The sequence below is a fragment of the Trichechus manatus genome, unplaced genomic scaffold (genome assembly GCF_000243295.1).
Source record: "Trichechus manatus latirostris isolate Lorelei unplaced genomic scaffold, TriManLat1.0 scaffold00015, whole genome shotgun sequence".
Lineage (NCBI taxonomy): Eukaryota > Metazoa > Chordata > Mammalia > Sirenia > Trichechidae > Trichechus > Trichechus manatus.
The window spans coordinates 11,054,538-11,073,380 of NW_004443951.1; the positions used below are offsets into that span (position 1 = coordinate 11,054,538).

At 47.5% G+C, this 18,843-nt stretch overlaps 3 protein-coding genes across 3 annotated transcripts in view; 2 read left to right on the plus strand and 1 right to left on the minus strand.

Annotated features, from left to right (window-relative positions):
• TESK2 (testis associated actin remodelling kinase 2) overlaps positions 1-11,304 on the plus strand; it is a 126,185-nt gene extending 114,881 nt beyond the window's left edge. Inside the window, exons 5-10 of the mRNA XM_023727126.1 lie at positions 8,357-8,439; positions 8,669-8,753; positions 9,009-9,092; positions 9,302-9,388; positions 10,103-10,220; positions 10,527-11,304. Of these exons, the coding sequence (XP_023582894.1) occupies positions 8,357-8,439; positions 8,669-8,753; positions 9,009-9,092; positions 9,302-9,388; positions 10,103-10,220; positions 10,527-11,251 (1,182 nt within the window). The 3' untranslated portion in view covers positions 11,252-11,304. The remainder of the gene's footprint in view (positions 1-8,356; positions 8,440-8,668; positions 8,754-9,008; positions 9,093-9,301; positions 9,389-10,102; positions 10,221-10,526) is intronic.
• A 12-nt stretch (positions 11,305-11,316) lies between these two features.
• Positions 11,317-15,439, minus strand: TOE1 (target of EGR1, exonuclease). The gene is made up of 8 exons (XM_004371803.3): positions 15,340-15,439; positions 14,454-14,596; positions 14,334-14,374; positions 14,095-14,191; positions 13,811-13,969; positions 13,400-13,659; positions 13,044-13,203; positions 11,317-12,961 (listed from the first exon to the last, which is right to left on the minus strand). The coding sequence occupies exons 1-8, from the start codon at positions 15,389-15,391 to the stop codon at positions 12,341-12,343; spliced, it is 1,533 nt and encodes a 510-aa protein (XP_004371860.1). The 5' UTR covers positions 15,392-15,439; the 3' UTR covers positions 11,317-12,340.
• MUTYH (mutY DNA glycosylase) overlaps positions 14,407-18,843 on the plus strand; it is an 18,313-nt gene continuing 13,876 nt past the window's right edge. The window contains exon 1 of the mRNA XM_004371804.3: positions 14,407-15,665. Coding sequence (XP_004371861.2) covers positions 15,390-15,665 — 276 coding nt within the window. The 5' untranslated portion in view covers positions 14,407-15,389. The remainder of the gene's footprint in view (positions 15,666-18,843) is intronic.

An 18,843-nucleotide genomic window follows, 5' to 3' on the forward strand; every position in this document is an offset into this window, starting at 1 on the left:
TTTGCTTCCCACTCAAAGAGAATCATTTCTTCCAAGACGGAAGTAGTTCATGACACGTCATCCATCAGTCACATAGATTATTTCCTCCACATCTACATGACTGTCTAGTCCTGGGCCTCGCACCATGGAAGAAGGAATATTTAAAAAGAAGTGTTTCTGACCTTGATATACTTAAAATCTTGTTTTTGGGAAATAGCTAAAGTACAGTACACAGCATTTTATAATTGAGTATTTGGCCATATAGCACAGACTATATGTTTTCAGAGCAGGGAACGATCACTCTAAGCTAGGATAGCTAAGCGTTCTGGAGAAGATAGGTCTCCCCACCACTCCCTAAGAGTTCATCATATTTCCTTCTGTGCCCGCAAAACACTTTGTCCCATTGGGCTAGTGCCCAAGTGTGGTTCTGTCTAGGCTTGTGTTGTATTGTAAAAATGACAACCTTTTTAGATCTGTAGGGTAAGACCACTATCCTTCGGTTTCCCTGGAGTGGGTATTCTCAGTGTCAGTTGGCCTGAGACAAGAAACTAGGAATTTAGGAGAAAGAATTCTTTGTGTCTCTGGGCTTTCTTGGGTCTGGACTTTAAGGAGGTGTTGAGGGATACTTCCAGGTGGTGAGAACCAGTGACTTTTGCAGCCTGGAGGCAGGCTGGGAAGTACAATGTAGGAGACCTCAAGCTGAAGACAAACAATTGAGTTTCATAAGCCAGATTATTCAATTTGAGATACTGTGTTGATTGCCCTTTTATCATCTCTGAGCCTTTGATTAAGTGCATAGAAATGTTCCAGCCTCATTTTAACTATATTGCAGGGGCTAGGGGGAAGATTGTATGTCAACAACTAGGCCAGAGTAGCCCCACTCAGGAGACCTGTGTGGGAGTGGCAGTGGTCATAAGAATGAGATGCCTCAAGGGAAAAATAAGGCCAAAGGGACAAAGTAGACCTTTGAGGTTTCACAGTGATCTCTTCATTGTCAACTGTGGAGGGTCTGAGTTTGATTTCTTTAAGGACAGTAACAGGTTTACTTACAGTGTAGCAGTGTACACTGCATATTATTTGATTGTTCTATTGTGTCTGTATCTCCCACCAGCATAAGAGTTTCTCAGGTGCACCTCTTATTCACCTTTGTATTCCTAGCACCTAGCATGGATCCTGTCAGAGTAGGGACTTCCTGGCTCTGTTTCAGGGCATGGGCTTGATAGCACAAGGGCTAAACCATTTGCTCAAGAGCTGAGATTTTGGGTCCCAGGCCCAGTTGTGCCCCGCCTCTCCAAATGACTTCAGTGCTCTTAGGGCCTCTGTGTTCCCAGTGTGTAAAATAGATTCTGTCCTTGACCTCACAAGAGTGATCAGACAGAGCTAACAGAAGGGATTTAAAGTAGTGGGAATGTGTTCCAGGTGGGTAAACCAGGATAGAGAGAAGCAGATGCTTTTTTTCCAGATGATTCTGAGCCTGTGGTAGAGGCAAAGAGGATTCCTAGTTTCCTACCAGAATGTCTTCTGAAAGTAGTATTGCCTTTGTAAGATTCATATCCCAGTGGTTACTGCAATACTGCTCCAAGAGTGAAGTCTGTCAGGTATAGCAGTTCAGTCTAATTGTGTAATTACTTCTAAGAAACAATCTGATATGAATTAGTGCAGTAGTGATGCTGAGAATTTACTTAGACAGAAGTGGCTGGTAATGTGACTTTAAAAGTATCCAGTTCATGAGCTCCATCAAGAAGTGGCAATAACCATACATAGGCTTTTATCAGTAGCTTTAGGAGTAACTGGAGCCCTGGTGGCCCAGTAGTTAAGAGCTCGGCTACTAACCAAAAGGTTGGCAGTTTGAATTCACCAGCCACTCCTTGGAAACCCTATGGAGAAGTTCTACTCTGTCCTATAGTTGCTATGAGTCGGAATAGACACGATGGCAATGGGTTTGGTGTGGTTTTTTGGTTAGGAGTAACTATATACCTGTATATGAGATTTGGCTCTTGGGGGCAGTTAGGAGAGCACTTTGTTTCTGCCGAATACCATTGCTGCTCATCATCAGGCAAGCACCACTCATCTGTGGTTTACCCCTGGGAGTGTGAATTATGCCTCTTGATCTTGGTTAGTTTTTTAAAATTAAAAAAAATTGTTTTAGTCAATTCCAAAAAAGCCACTCTGTGGGTTCCACCAGAGTGAAAAGCTTCCCTAGGTATGGTCTTAGGTTATGCCATACAACAAGGAACAGAAAATGTCAATTTTCAGAAGTGAAGAGAGCATGAAGTAGGAACAAAGTTAAATGCTGGAGGGATGTAGAGAGTGGCTATCAGGATACACTGAAGTTTTTTGTTTGTTTGTTTTTAATAAGAAGAACTGTAAACAACATCTGGGAACCATTTATACTGGACTGTCAGAGGACACAGAATTGGGGACATAGAAATAACTGGAACCCAATTTGTACCATTCACAGGCTTTTAGTCTAGTTGGGGGAGACAGGTCATTACATAAGAGCAATGATACGGGTATGTAATCATGTGGTGGGATGCAGAGCATGGGATGGGACACATCACAGCAAGCCACATAATTTTCTAAGAGACCTAGACTGTAGCAGTCCCTGGGACATTTAGGAGGGCAATTTGGTCTTCCATCTCTCTGTGCTGTGAAAAGAACCTCTTTACCTTTCTTGAGGAGTAGAATTGGTCCTTTCTTTCTTGATCTCATTTGGGTTTATGGAGTGAGTTTGTTGGGGTTTGGGGAGAGAAGAGGTGATGGCACATTGAAAACCATTTCTTTTTTGCTTGCAGTCACTAGCCATTAGAGAAATGCAAATCAAAACAACAATGAGATACCATCTCACCCCGATGTTACTGGCACTAATCAAAAAAACAGTAACAAATGTTGGAAAGGCTGCGGAGAGATTTGAAACTCTTATGCACTGCTGGTGAGAATGCAAAATGATAGAACCATTTTGGGAAAAGATATGGCACTTCCTTAAAAAGCTAGAAATAGAAATGCCATAAGATCCAGCAATCCCACTCCTAGGAAAATATCCTAGAGGAATAAGAGCAGTCACACGAATAGACATATGCACACCCATGTTCATTGCAGCATTACTCACAATAGCAAAAAGATGGAAACAACCTAAGTGCCCATCAACAGATGAATGGATAAACTAGTACATTCACACAATGGAATACTAATCAACAGTAAAGAACAGTGATGAATCTGAAACATCTCACAACATGGATGAATCTGGAGGGTATTATGCTGAGTAAGTCAATCACTAAAGGACAAATACTGTATGAGACCACTATTATACAAATTCATGAAAAGGTTTACACACAGAAAGAAACAATCTTTGATGGTTACGAGGGAGGGGAAAGGTGAGGAGGGAAAAACACTAACTAGACAGTAGATAAGTGGTAACTTTGTTGACGGGTGAGACAGTGCACAATACTGAGGAAGTCGGCACAACCTGACCAAGGCAAAGGCATAGAAGCTTCACAGACACAGCCAAACTCCCTGCGGGACTGAGTTACTGGGCTGAAGGCTGGGCACCATGGTCTTGAGGGACATCTAGCTCAATTGGCATAACATAGTTTGTAAAGGAAATGTTCTGCATCTGACTGTGGTGAGTAGTGTCTGGGGTCTTAAAAGCTTGTGAGCAGCCATCTGAGATACATCTACTGATCCTACCCTATCTGGAGCAAAGGAGAATAAAGAAAACCAAAGACACAAGGGAAAGAGTAGTCCAAAGAACTTACAGACCACAACTACCACAGCCTCGACCAGACTGAGTCCAGCACAACTAGATGGTGCCTGGCTACCACCACCAACTGCTCTGACAGGGATCACAGTAGAGGGTCCCGGACAGAGGTGGAGAAAAACGTAGAACAAAATTCAAACTCAAAAAAACAAAAAGACCAGACTTACTGGTCTGACAGAGACTGGAGACACTCCAAGAGTATGGCCCCTGTATACCCTTTTAACTCAGTACTGAAGTCACTCCTGAGGTTTACCCTTCAGCCAAAGATTAGACAGGCCTATAAAACAAACAATAACACACATAGTTCAACCATATATACAAGACTAAATGGGCACATCAGCCCAAAAACAAGGATGAGAAGGCAGGAAGGGACAGGAAAACTAGACAAATGGAAATGGGGAACCTGAGGTCAAGAAGGGGAGAGTGCTGACACATCACAGGTTTGGCAACCAATGTCACGAAACAATTTGTGTATTAATTGTTTAATGAGAAACTAATTTGCTCTGTAAACTTTCACCTAAAGCACAATAAAAAAAAAAAAAAACAAAAGAAAAAAGACGTAACAGCCAAATGCAAAAAAAAAAGAAAACCATTTTTGTTGTTGTTGCAGAAATAGCTTTAGCCTACAGCTAACACTAACGAATGGACTTGGCATTTCTCAGCTCAAGTGGTTTTATTCAGTGCTAGTAATGACTGTGCAGCTGTTACAGGACACCTCAGGAATTGCTGTCAGGTGCCAATCTGGCCCAGTTCTGAAGAATTTGTTTAGGTCTCCAGGAACTACATCCATGGCCACCTCTTTGGTTCTCCTTCATTGGGAGCTCAATTCCACTATAGAGTCAAATGTATGATTAGTATATACATTCTGACACGTGCTTTTGAAGAGAAGCCCAGTTGCTTCAGTCATCCAACCAAACTTCATTTGACACATTTCCACTGAGCTCTTTCTGTGCGCTTGTGCTAGATTAGAGATACAGAGGTAAATTGGACCATTCCCTGCCCTTGAAGAGGCAATCATATAAGGTGCTGCGCAGCAGTAAGATGTATTATAATAGGGGTAAGGACAAAGAGGAGTGGGAGCCAGGCAGCAGCAGTGCCTCGGCTGCTTTTTGAACCTAAAAAGAGTACCTCTCCCCTTAGAGGACTGAGTTTCTCATGTCTACCGATCTATCTAGGCAAGGCAACCTTATTCAGAAGCGTTCTTCATCCTCTTTGCAGTGAGCTTTGCATCCCACACAGCTTGAAATTGGTTCCAGTTCTTTCAGAGCCTTACAGTATTCTGAGTTCCACATTTTGTATTGTGTAGCCATGTAGTCTGTACTGGGGCCATGTACATTACAGCTTGGGTTAGAAATGCAAGCATTACACTAGATGCCCTGGGATTAACACAGCATTGGAGGTAGGACTAGTGTCCCAAATAAAGGTGTCTTATTGAAAACCCCTGTGGAGTGCAGTTCTACTCTGCAACACATGGAATTGCCATGAGTCGGAATTGACTTGATGGCAACTGTTTTTTTTTTTTTTAATTGTGCTTTAAGGTTATATTTCGGGGTCATTAGCACAGAGGTGATAATCAGAAATGTGGAACAGCCTCCCCAATACAGCACAAGAATAGCTGTAGGCTCGAAATAGAACCTTGACAGCATCATCCTTATGGAATGGGAAGAAGAGCCTGCGTTGGAGTCTGCAGAGTAGCCAAAGGCAGAGAAAGAAATCCAGGAATGTAGTGTCATAGAAGCCAGTGGAGAAGAATCAAAAAGGAAAGGGACTAGCCTCTAATAGCTAGCTCTATGACCACAACTGCTTTATTCAGCAGCTCTACATACTCAGTACTAACATGATTCTTGACTCCTGTAAAAACACTGAAGGAAGCAATCAGTAATGTCTAGAGCAGAAAGATCAAGTAGGAGGACTAATTTGTCTATTGGGTTTAGTGTCATGGAGGTCATTGGGATCCTCAGTGATAATACTTTTAGCAGAAGCCAGTAAGGAATGAGTGGGAGATAAGGAAGTAAAGACAGCGACTGTTGCCTGTAAAACTTCCTAGCCCAAGACCCCTTTAAGTGCAGGCTCAGGAATGTTGTTGGAAAATACCATAGGGACTAATCCTGGTCAGGTTTCCTCTCCATTTTCCTTATCACCTCAGATGCAGATAGCTTCAGTTTGCCTGTTCTGGTGGGGAAAATGTTTTCAGAAACCCTGAGAGGGCAGTGGAATCACTCCAGACCAGAGGCAGACTGGGCTAGGCAGCTTTGCCCCACATGAGGCACTAATCATCCCTGCCTTAGCCATTTCTCAGATGCTTATAGAGACATTAATTTCTCCTTGATGGGTGGTTTGCAGTGAGTGAAGAGTAGGCCTCCATGAATGTGAAGATGGGGCAGCAACTGAACAGCTTTAACAAGGGCAGTGCATTGTGATTATGTTCTGCTCCTTATCTGCTATTCCCAAGTGACTTTAACAGGGTGTTTCTGAGGGCTATAAAACAAATAGCAAATAGGACTTTAGACCAAGCCTTGGAGACAGAAGCCTTGGAGACAGGAGTTGCTGGTGAAATAGGAGGAGGAGGGGAGTGAAATGGGTGACATATTTGAGCTGCCACTGCCTCACAGGCCGGTGCCCTATAGCTCAAGCTTTGGCTGTCTAATAGGCAGGGTGGCCTAGGGCCCATCCTCTCACAGGCAGTCAGAGTCAGGGAGCTAGGGGTGCTAAGCCAGGAGCACTGATGGGAAGGCCCAGATCCAGGACAAACACAAGGACTGCCCTGCTTGGAGGCCAGAGAGGGCATGTGTCTTCCAGGGATCCAGACTAGGAGAGAATGTGATGAAATCACAGGTTCCTTCCAGCTTGGGGAAGGAAGAATAGTGTGATCAAATCAAGGCCAGAGTAATGGATTGATCTGTACCTGATGTGGAGTAAGCAGGAGGTAACTTGGCAGTGCTTTGGCAGCTAGATGCCAAGGCTGGTGAGCAGGAGAGAGGGCTGATTTAGGTCAGATAGGGCCTTGCTGGCTCCAAAAATGTTCCTGTGAGCCAAGGATCCCTACTCTCTGCCGCCTTTGGAGGAAGGAGGGTAGGGTGGGATGCCTCCTGAGCCAGAGCCATGGAGGGCTATTTTGAATGCAGCTATTTGGGGAAAGGTAGTTGCTGCTTTGTATTTATTTATAGGTCATTTGGGTTCATCCTTTCTCTGGAGGCAGCAGCATTTGTTCAGTGAACATGTTCTGAGCCTCTGCCATGAATACTGTGAGGAAAGAAGGCCCAAACCAGAACCTGCTCCTAAGGAGCTCATAGCTTTTCTGCTCAACTGTAAGAAGAGGTGGCATAGAGCAGGAGCTAAAGGGGTTGAGATGAGAGAAAGAGATGAGGGTAAGAGCTGGGGCAATCACCTTGGAGAGGTTGTTGTTAGATGCCATTGAGTCAGTTCCGACTCATAGTGACCCTGTGTACAACAGAGTGAAACATCACCTGGTCCTCACAATCGTTGCTGTGTTTGAGCCCACTGCTGCAGCTACTGTGTCAATACATCTCATTTGGTGATCCTCCTCTTTTTTGCTGACCCTCTACTTTACCAAGCATGATGTCCTTCTCCAGGGACTGGTTCCTCCTGATAACATGTCCAAAGTATGTAAGACGAAGTCTCGTCATCCTTGCTTCTAAGAAGCATTCTGGCTGAACTTCTTCCAAGACAGATTTGTTCGTTCTTCTAGCAGTCCATGGTATATTCAGTATTCTTCGCCAACACCATAATTTAAAGGCATTAATTCTTCTTCGGTCTTCCTTATTCATTGTCCAGCATATGAGGCGATTGAAAATACCATGGCTTGGGTCAGGCACACCTTAGTCCTCAAAGTGACATCTTTGCTTTTTAACACTTCAGAGAGGTCTTTTGCAGCAGATTTGCCCAATGGAATACGTCTTGGTAGGGTAGTTCTCCTTAAAAGAAAAATTTCTTAGGTGAAACAGAGAATTGGGAGAATGTTCCAAATGGAAGGGAGCAGTATAAGCAAAGGCAAAGGTTTGAAGAGCTTGTTCATGCTTGTCAAGTCAAGCTTGTCTGTGACAAGTTTGGATGTGGATGTATGCGTGGAAGTTCCAGGGTGGGCAGGAAGGTTGATTGGATAAAGCTAGACCATAGAGATTGGCTGTAATCCTATGGGCAGTGAAAGTGTAGGCGTGGACACATTTTTATATCACCTAGCAAGGTCAGGCCTGGGCTTTGGGTCTCTGCAGTCTGAGGAAAGGAGGAAGGCCAGAGGCCTGACAGTCTGTCTTCCTTCACTAGACTGTAAGCTCCAAGAGAACAGTGGTTTCTCTTTTGTTCACTGAGGTATTGCTGGCACTTAGAACCATGCCTAGTGCACAGAAAGCATAGGTAAATATTTGTGTTTGAAGCATGAAATGAATCCTAGGGCAGCCATCCAATCTCCAGGACTAACTCATGCCACATGGTCTGATCACTTAGATTGTGGTTCACCAAAGAGTAGAGGAAAAAGTGTTCTATGTATAGACGCAGGGAATGAGTCAGGAGTGAGTGAGAAGGGGAGGGTGATGATAACGCTGTGGCTGGCTAGTTCCCACTTCTAAGCCACACTGTCCTCTTCTTCTTTGGAAACCTTAGAATTGCCTGATAAAGAGGGATGAGAATGGTTACTCTGCAGTGGTGGCCGACTTTGGTCTAGCTGAGAAGATCCCTGATGTCAGGTGGGTAGCCCTAATGGGTACTGGCGTCACAAAGGAGGGGGAATGAAGCAAAGGGAAAACTTCAGTGTCCTCTCTAGAAGCCAATACTTGGTCACAGCTCAACCTCAGCTCCCTAAATTTGGTCACTCCTAGTCTGTGCCCCACCCTTGGGGGGAAAATTCCCAAAGGTCAGAGATCCCATTGTACCAGCCAGTAGCAAGCTCATTTTCCACATAATCTCATCCCACAGCAAGGGGAGAGAGAAGCTAGCCGTGGTGGGCTCACCCTTCTGGATGGCACCTGAGGTTCTTCGAGATGAGCCCTACAATGAGAAGGTGAGTCTGGGGACCTCAGGGCCTTGTTCTCCTTAGAATCTCTCCTAGGAGAAAGCATCCAGGATCACCTTTATGTTCAGAGTGAGCATCCACATCTTTCTTGCCAAGAGTAAGGCTGGTACTGGGCAGCTTCCCAGTGAATGAACTGAATGAAATATGGGCAGTAGGTCCCAGGCCTGGGCTGGTAGACATGGGAGGCAGATAGCCCATGCTCACCCCATTGAAAGAGAAACCCAAAGTCTGACTACCCACTAGGCGGATGTGTTCTCTTATGGCATCATCCTCTGTGAGATCATCGCACGCATCCAGGCTGATCCCGACTATCTTCCCCGCACAGAGGTGAGCTGCAGGGATGGGGAGCCACTGGAATAGGATTGCTTTTGAGGCTATGGAACTGTTTTGTCCTTGGGATGGAGTTGCTGGAATCCAGACTGTGGCTGCTTCTCAGGAACAGTTCCCACCTTCTCCTTGAGCTGGCCAGGATGGGTGGGGGAATTAATGACCTATGTCCACTCATGCCCCCATACCCCCCTCATACCCATCCACAGAACTTTGGGCTGGACTATGATGCTTTCCAGCACATGGTGGGAGACTGTCCCCCGGATTTCCTGCAGCTCACCTTCAACTGCTGTAATGTGAGTGTCTTTCTCCCCCAGGGGCTGGCTGAAGCCTTTTCACTTGGTTGGGACTGCAGGGAGAGGCTACTAATTAGCCTCATATGGGGCTTTCTCACTGGATGAGTGCCTGGTGGCATTCTTCCTCTGTGGCAGTGCCCGCCCCTCTCCTCTAGGCCTGACCGGGCTCTCCGGAGCCCTGGACCAAGGAAGGAAAAATGTCTATTACCCAGTCTTTGGCCTGCAAGGTAGACTCACCACCCGTTGCTTTGGGTGTTGATGGAGCTCCGGTCAGGTTTTATTGTCTGACTGTGGATCCAGCTGGTCCTGAGGCTCCATGAGAAAGGCTCTCGTAGCCTTAATTTTATCCAGCTCTGGGGCTGGACCTACTTTTCATGGCCAAGGGGTAGGTAGGCTTTGATCAGGTAGCTCCCGGAGACATGTTAGCAGCAGACCTCAAGAAAGAATAAGCCAATGTGAGCACACACTTTTGAAGGGTCCTGTGCCAAACAAGGGGTAAGGCATACAGAAAGGGGGATGAGATGGAGGAAGGATAATAGACAATAGTATCTTCCCTGACCTTAGCCCTGGGTGTCACCCTTATGGCCTGGAGCCTTCAGAGAAGATCTCTTAGCTGTACATCTGAATCTTTTAAGATGCCAGAAACAGACTTGAATGCTATCCTTGGGGTGGGAGTTGGAGGGCAGAGTTAGTGGCTGGTGTGGATGCCTACAGATGGACCCCAAACTGCGTCCATCCTTTGTGGAGATTGGGAGGACCCTGGAGGAAATTCTGAGCCGCCTACAGGAGAAAGAGCTGGAGCACGACAGGAAGGTGCAGCACACAGCCAAGGGTAAGAGAGAGAGGGACCAGAGATCCTAAGGGAGGAAATTAGGGGGTGGGGCCTTCCCCTCTAGGGTTGTGATTACAGGATCTCAAGTCCACAGGCAAGGGGGAGGAGCCGAGGATGATGGAAAAAAATTCTGAGCTCTCTGTTAAGAGTTGTGACTTGGCATATTGCTTCCCTTCTCTGAGACTATTTCCTCAGCAACAGTTGTCTACTTTGCTTTCACGAGTGTAAACACTCTGTAGTACAAAGTGCTGCTTCTACTTGTTAGGGGTGGTGAGAGTAACGCTGATTTGCCTCACTATTCTTCAGGACTCATGGAGAAAGGACCTGGAGTGAAGCGATTGAGCACACTGGATGACAAGATCCCCCCCAAGTCTCCATGTCTAAGACGTACTATCTGGCTGTCTCGCAGTCAGTCAGACATCTTTTCCCGTAAGCCTCCACGTACAGTGAGCGTCTTGGACCCCTACTATCGGCCACAACGAGGTGCTGCTGCCCGCACCCACAAGGTCAACCCTTTCAGTGCTCGCCAGGACCTCAAAGGTGGCAAGATCAAGTTTTTTGACCTGCCTAGCAAGTCTGTCATCTCCCTGGTGTTTGACCTAGATGCACCAGGGCCTGGAACTATGCCCCTGGCTGATTGGCAGGAACCTCTGGCCCCACCTGCTCGACGGTGGCGTTCTTTGCCTGGTTCACCGGAGTTCTTGCATCAGGAAGCCTGTCCATTCATGGGCCGGGAGGAGTCATTATCTGATGGGCCCCCACCACGACTCAGTAGTCTAAAGTACAGAGTAAGAGAGATTCCGCCATTCCAGGCATCTGCCCTACCAGCTGCTCCAGCCCATGAGGCCATGGACTGCTCCAGTGCCCAAGAAGAGAATGGTTTTGGGCCCAGGATTCAAGTGGCCAGTCCAGGCCCTCCAGGTGTCTCTGAGGAGATGGAGGTTGAAGAAGAAAGGCCAATATGCGTGGCCCCAGTCCCTTTCTCCAGCTCAGGCACAGGCCAGCAAAGCCAGGGAGAGCAGGATGGGTGAGGGGGTTAGTCCCCTGCTCACCTTGAGGATGGACCTTCAGCTGAAGCACTGCCTTGATTCTTCCCGGGAGCCCATAGAGCAGGTAGGCTAGGTCAGGCCAAGCTCAACTCTGGGGTTCCCAATGCCTAATGGCTGTGTATGAGAGGAGAGGTAGAAGTGAGAGGCCTTCCTAGTTAGGGCCAACAGCTGATACCAAGCTTCTGAAATCCAGCAAGGAGCTCTAGCTCCCACATGACCCCCCAATGCATTTCCCAAGACAGGACCAGAGGACTCCTAGTTCTAGGTTAAGCTGGCAGGCAGCTATTACCCCAGGTTCTTTTTCCATCCCAGGTCTGTCTCTTTCCCTTTCCTGGGGCATATAAGCTACTGGACAGAACCTGGAGCTGACCAGGAGGCCATAAAGGGCATGGCTGTTTCTCAGACCTGAAGACTGGGGCGCTTCTTGCCAGTATGTCTAAGACACTTGAATAATTGCTGTTTGCACTTACTGCACGGTCAGACCACATCACTACAATTCTATGCAAGGGGAGGGCAAGGCAACGTGTAGTGGTCATGGCTCTTAGCTAACCTACTCAAAGACCTTTTCCAATTGATTAATCTATTTTCCTATTTATGATGGAGTCTTAATGTTCTGCCCTTAGGACTTTCAACCTTGTGGTTGGGAGTGGGCTGGTTTTGTAGGCCCTAGGGCCTGCTTTATGTATTTGTCAACACGTGATACACCAACTGGTTAAATGGTTTATACATGGACCGATTTTCTTCCCTTCCTGCTATGGCTGGAGCTATGGGAATAGTCTGTCCTTACAGAGCCGCAATAAGAAATAACCAAAGATGAAGCTAGTCAAATATTTTCATAGCTTGTTTCTGTTGATTTTTTTTTTAACTTTCTCAAGACACTTTCAGATTTAAAAATAAATAAAAGATGGTGTTACAGGTGCTGTTCAGCCGCCTTATTTGTACCTTTGTACCTCAGCCTTTGGGATAAAGGAAAAGGTCCATGGGCAATGCACTATCTCTGCCAGGAGCCAAACCCTGTTGTTCTACCTTCAGCTACTCTTCCTAGGCTCCGAGTGCTAGGCAGAAGTTGGGTCAGCTGCTCTCCCAGGTCAGCTTCATCTTCTGGGTGTGGGCTTTCGAGGAACGGGAGAACTGGCTCTTGGCAACTGTGAGGGGTACAGCTTTGCCACTCAGGTATACCTTGTTGTGGCATTCAGGTAGCCAAGGTCCAGATCTGCAGGGTTGGGGTCCTCGGCTCACTTTCACATAAGCCATCACATAGCCTGTCATAAAGGCATCAAAACCAGCCCGGTGCAGCCCATCTCCAGGCACTGAGTTAGGACTGGCTTGACTGCCTGGCACTTCTGGGGTAGCCATGTCAGTGCCTCCAGGCCTTGCTGCCTCAACCCCCTTCTCTAAGTCATTTTTGTGATCTTCCTCACAGCCAGGTTGGTTCGCAGTGTCATTCTCAGCCACCTCCTGCTCAATTTCCTCAACCTTGAGGCCATCCTCACAGACCTGCTTCACGGGAGGGCCATCCTCAGCTTCCCCAGAGGTCTGTGTCCCAGACAGGCTCAACAAAGCCCTCCGCCGTTTTTCCCGCCTTCGCCGCCGTCGCCGCTTGTCTTCCACCGCAGCCTCGTCAGCGTCAATGATGAGGTCAATATTATGGGATCGAGGACACTGTGTTCCCAGGGGGCACCAGCCATAGGCCTAGAGGTACGAAAGAGCCTTAGGAGGGGGGTGCTAGGCATCAGAACCTCCCCTCCCCAAGGAAATGGGTGAGTGCTCTCACCGAGAAGTTGTCACAGACGCTGGTGGGATGGGGACGGTGGGTTGCAGGAGATGTGCAGCAGCGGTAGTCAATATGGGCCCTCATGCTGGAAGGGTAGCTACAGAACTCCAGGGTAAGATGTGGGCTGCCAGCTGCCTGCTGCTTCCCGTTTTCCCGCTCACTGCAATAGTGCAAGAGGATACTGGTCCACTAACATATAAACTCCATGAGATTAGGCATTTTTGTCTGTTTTGTTTACTGCTGAATCTTAAGCACCTACAACAGTGCCTGGCACATGGTAGGCACTCAGTAAATGTCTTAAATGAATGAAATAGGCTCATACCAAGCCCCACCCCTTTCCCTCACCATCCCCTCACCATTTTCTGAAGGCATATTCTAAGTAGGAGGCCACAAAGCGGGCATGAAACTCAACAGCATATTTGGTGTCATAAATGCCAGCTGGAAACATCTCACACAGGTCAGCAGTGAAGGTTCCCAGGCTCTCAGGCAAGTGTGCATAGAAGTTCTGGTATAGAAATACCAAGTCTATGAGGCCATTGTGTAGCACCAGGGGCCGGCGGGCCCGGATTAGCTCCAGGAACAGTGTCCGCACAGACTGGCTCTGGCTCTCGTCACCCTGGGTGGAAGGAAAGGGTTCATGGGGAAGAACACAGTCCCCTAAGGAGCCTCCTCTTCAGTGTACTTAACCCGGGCTCCTGCACCTGGAAAGCTCTCCCTCCCTGCCTAACCTGATACTTCCCACCCTTGTGATTAGTCTGGAGGCCTACCTTGTCATTGCCCTTGTGGTAGGGGATGCCGTGGGCATACTGCCGGTTGAAGTTGAAGCCATGCTGTACTAGGAACTGCACAGACTTTGGTTCTATGACATATTCCTCCACGCACAGTAGGGTCAGATTGAACACCTGGACCAGGTATGAGTGTTCACTCTGAGAGAGGAAGCAGGGCTGCTGTATCAAGACTTGGGAGAAAACATCACACCTGATGTTCCTTAGGAACTCAGCCCTCCTCCTCCCAGCCACAGGCCTGGGATGGGGTTGAAATCAGCCCGTACCTTGTCTGGCTGCTGCTTGAAGCAAGCGAGGCCCAGGGAGAGGACAGAACGGGTCCTGGCAGCTTGACACACAGCCTTGTAACGTTCCTCGATGCACCTTGGGGTTGGGTTTGGGGGTGGCTGTGGCTCAGAGTTAGCCTCACAGAGGACCCAAACCACCCAGAACTGTGATCCTCCACACCAGCGTTAAGGTCTGCCCCTCCTGGGCTGGGACTAAGAAGAACAGGGCTTATACTTACTGGTTCAGCAGACTCTTCCTGTCGCCAAGCCCACTCAATTCCTATGGGTAGGTAAAAGGAGAGTTGTGTTAGGCCCAGCCTTTTCACAGTGACCTGCCCTCCCTGTTCCCTGACCCTCACCGTGTCTACAGCCACAAAACTAGCTGTCTTTATAGCCAGCAGGAGGGACGGCCATATCTTTTTGAAGTTGTCACTTTGCACATCCACCACAGGAACTTGAACTACCAGCTCCTTCTCAGATTTTGAGCATTTGCTGACACCGCCTGGGGTAAGGAATGGGATGGATGTTAATGTTCAGGCTAGGGTCCAGGGGAACAGATACTCCAAGCTAGGCCATGGCTGGGGCCTGGGGAGCAGTTTCCATTGGGGCAAGATATGGTAGCTTTTTCTTCAAGCCCTTGTATCCGTCATGTTCTAGGCACAGGCCTTGGAAGGGAGAGGAGGCCTGAGTCTTCCAGGGGCTTATGTGAGACTTTGGGATAATGTCTCCCTGCAGCCCTAAGTTTCACAATCTGTAGAAGAGGGAAGTTGGATTAGATGCCTTTTGAGCTTCCTTCCTCCGACGTCCTGCAGGAAATATTTTGCAGAGCTTGAGGATTTCAGCTCCCTTAATACATCCAAAGGCTCCATACTATTGTTCTCATGATGCTCCAGCACAAGCCACAGCCCCAGTACTCTCCAGGGTTTGATAAGTAAGGCCCACCTCACAGTTCCCATTATGTCCCACTTCCTTTGGACCACAACTCCCAGCCTCCCAACTAATAACGCAGCCATCATCTCAGACTACATCTCCCGACGTGCCCTCACATCTCCTAACTAAACTCCCAACACCCCAGGCTTTCCGAGCCGCGATGCACACCGGGACTTGTAGTCTTCTCGTGACTTACTGGGTTTTAAGAAGCTAGTCCTCTGAAGCCTGAGGACGGTTTCTAGGGCTATGCATCCCAGGCCTTCCCTTTCCCCGGAGCCCGTAGGCATTTAAGGCGGCCCCTGAGAAGTCACTCACCGTCAGACGCCGCTAGAGCTGAGACTGCGCCATCGTCACTGTCGGCAGCCATGACACCACGCGTCTCTCGCCTGAGTTGGTGGATGCGCACCACTTCCGCTTGGTTTCTTGGCGCGACTCCTTCTGTCGGGGATGGGGGCGGGATCTCGCTCTCAGAGTCGCCGACAGGTTGGCCTTCGGTTCAGACTTACGGGTCTGGCGCTGGGGAATCGGCTCGGCGCGCGCTGAGAGCCTATTGGCTGGTGCCTTCCGGCTTGGCGCCCAGATTGGCCGGAGCCACGCCCCCTGGAGTGCGTCTGAGTCCGGCGCGGGAGACCGGCCGGGAGGTAATTTTTTTCCCTCCACACTTCCCCGCGGGAGCGTGGTGCTTAAATTCTAGGTTGTCTTCTCCCACACGGCCCGGGGAAGTGGGGGTGGGTCCTGTGGGAGCGCAGCGGTTAAGGAAGGCTTCCCAGAGGAGGTGGCGATGCCTGATCTAAGCTTAAAGAGCGTAGGAGTTAGGCAAAGAGAGAGGGTTTGAGGGGGAAAGAGGGGTGTTCTGGGCTTCGGCAAGTTCCTAGAGAGAATGGAGAACGCAGTGCGTTCCAGGAATTGGAGGCGGGGAGGGGGACATAAGGCAAGGCTGGAGAGGAGGTAGGGAGACTGGTTAGCTGGGAGGCTTTTGCAGTGAGCCAGGCAAATGATGATGAGAACCTGAATTAAGGCTCCGGCCTTAGGGATGATGAGAAAAGGACAGATTTTAGAGCAGCGAGGAGGTGTAATTGATCTAGAGGATGATTGGACGTGACTCCTCTAACCTGAGAGAGGCGACCCTACCAGAGATCAGTCCCTCCCCAAGGGCTCCGGTTCCTATCACCTTGGCTCACCAAGGATTCTCAGTTCTTTCTCCTTGGTTATTCACTTTGTAGTTCATCTTCAACCTCTCTCCCTCCTTTTCATCATTCAGGATTGCACAGATTTCTCTCATCCTAAAAAGCCTCTTTGACTATCCATCATCCCATTAATTCATTTTACAGTATTTATTGTGTACAGTTTACTTCGCAGTGTGCTCAGCCCTGTGGATATAACTGAATAAAAGAGACCCAGTTGTGGCCGTCATGGAGTTTTGCAGTCAAGTGGGTGAAACAGACACTAATCAAAGAATCACAAGTAAATGTAAAATTACTATTGCTGTAAGACCTACGAAGTCCCTGGTTGGTGCAATGGTTAATGTACTCATCTGCTAACTGAAAGGTTAGAGGTTTAGGTCCACCCAGTGGCACCTGAGAAGAAAGGCCTGACAATCTACTTCCAAAAAGTCAGCCATTGAAAATCCTGTAGAGCACAGTTCTACTCTGACACACATGGGGTCACCATGAGCAGAATCGACTCAGCGACAACTGGTATAAGAGCTACAACAGAAATACAGGAGAGGGTAAGATAGGGGGACCTGATTTGGACATTAAAGCCAAGACCTGAAGAATGAATAGATGTTAGGTAAAGCATAGGAGAAGAGCTGTCTACGGAGGAAATGGACTGGGTGAAGGCCTCAAGGTAAACAGGCACGTGGGGGATTGGAAGAACTAAATTCAGACCAACATGGCTAGAACATAGTGAGGGTGTGAGGCAGGCAGAGCCCAGATTGTTGGAGCCTACAAGGCCATATTAAGAAGATAGGCTCTTATAAGAACAATTGGTGTGACAGCTAAAGTCCTCATTGTGGAATGGCCCACAAGGTTCTTTGTGATCTCGCTATTCCCCTTTACTTCTCTGACCTCATCTCCTACCTCCTGCCTACCATTCATCCCTTCCTCATTCCGTTCTAACCATACCAGTGTTACTGTTCCACAAACACACCAGGCACTCTCCTTAGGGCCTTTGCACTAGCTTTCTTACAATGCCCTTCCCACAGGTATCTGCATGGCCAACTCCTTTAACTGTTTTAAGTCATTGGTCAGATATCACTTCAGTAAGGTCCTATAAGGAGGAGCCTTGGTGGCACAGTGGTTAAGCACTTGGCTGCTAACCGAAAGTTCACCAGCCGCTCTGCAGGAGAAAGATGCAGTAGTCTGCTTCCGTAAAGATTTCAGCCTTAGAAATCCTATGGGGCAGTTCTACTCTGTCCTGTAGGATTGCTATGAGTGAGAATCAACAGCAACAGGTTTGGTTTTTTTGGTTTTAACATCCTATAAAGGAGCCCTGGTGGTGCAGTGGTTAAGTGCTCAGCTGCTAACCAAAAGGTTGGAGGTTCAAGCATACCAGCTGCCCTGGGGGAGAAAGATGTGGCAGTCTGCTTCCGTAAAGATTACAGCCTTGGAAACCCTATGGGGCAGTTCTGCTCTGTCCTACAGGGTCACTGTGAGTTGGAATCGACTTGATGGCAACGGGTTTTTGGTTAACATCCTATAAAATCCATTTATTACGTATATTGTTTATTGTGTGCCCCCACTAGCCTATAAGCTCCATGAGGGCAGGAATCTTTGATATTTTATTTACCAAGTATCCTATGTACCTAAAACCACTTGTCACATTATAGGCATTCCATAAATGTTTGTTAAATGAATTAATAGGAAGCCATTGAAGGTTTTAAGTAAGGAAGTGACATCATCTTGAAAAGATCACTTTGCTCTTTGGAGAATGAATGGTAGAATGAACTGTGGAAAAAAGCAGGTTTGGTGAAGGAAAGTTGGCTATGAAAGGAGGGAGAGTGGGTCTTGGCTGGAAGGGATTGGAAGAGCAGGGCCCTAAGAGGAGGGACTATTCCATACAATGTAGAACAGGAGGAGGACAGTACAAACGAAGCTGAGTTGGTGTGTTCATTTTTTCTCTAAGGGAGGAAGCAAGCTCTTTTGATGAAAATAAGGGGGGGAGTGGTGAAGTTGAGGGTTTGAGGAGAAGGCTTGAAACAGGTGTAGCAGGAACTGCAGTATAGAAGAGTGGCATGCAGGCTCTGGAGGTAGACTGGGTTTGAATGGACAAATTGCTTAGTTTCTACAAGCCTCAGTTTCCTCATCTCTAAAATGAAGGTAATACTAGTATCTACCTCATGCAGTTGTCAGGAGTTGGTTGAGAGATCCTAGTATAGCATGGGACCTGGCATATAGTAAGTACTCACTAAGTGTTAGCTACTTTTAGCTGTTAGAGAAAAGACAGCCAGAAGAACAGTGAGGGAGCAGTCAAGATCAGCCAGATGCATTTTCTCATTACTAGTGGTCAGTCAGCTGTGGTTTACTAGATCAGGAGATTACGAGTAAAAATAGCTAATCTCTGCTCCCCTCTGATTTACCATCTGCTTTTGGACAAATCTCCCTCTCTGATCCGTGGTTTCTCCTTTCTATAAAATGAAGGTTTTGGACTGTTGTTATGTTGTTAGGTGCTGTCGAGTCAATTTTGACTCATAGCGGTGCCATGTGACAGAGGAAAACTGCCCCATAGGATTTCTTTTTTTATTTATTTATTTATTTATTTTTTAAAATATTTTATTGTACTTCAGGTGAAGGCTTACAGAATAGATAGTTTCTCATG

Bases quoted from the DNA above. Each gene is read 5' to 3' on its own strand.
- TOE1 (XM_004371803.3), bottom strand. From the start codon at position 15,391: ATGGCTGCCGACAGTGACGATGGCGCAGTCTCAGCTCTAGCGGCGTCT. The intron at 13,970-14,094 runs GTACGGGCTGAT...TTCCTCTCTCAG, and splicing joins TCAAGCAGCAGCCAGACAAG to AGTGAACACTCATACCTGGT. The intron at 13,660-13,810 runs GTAGGCCTCCAG...CCTTCCACCCAG, and splicing joins ACCACAAGGGCAATGACAAG to GGTGACGAGAGCCAGAGCCA.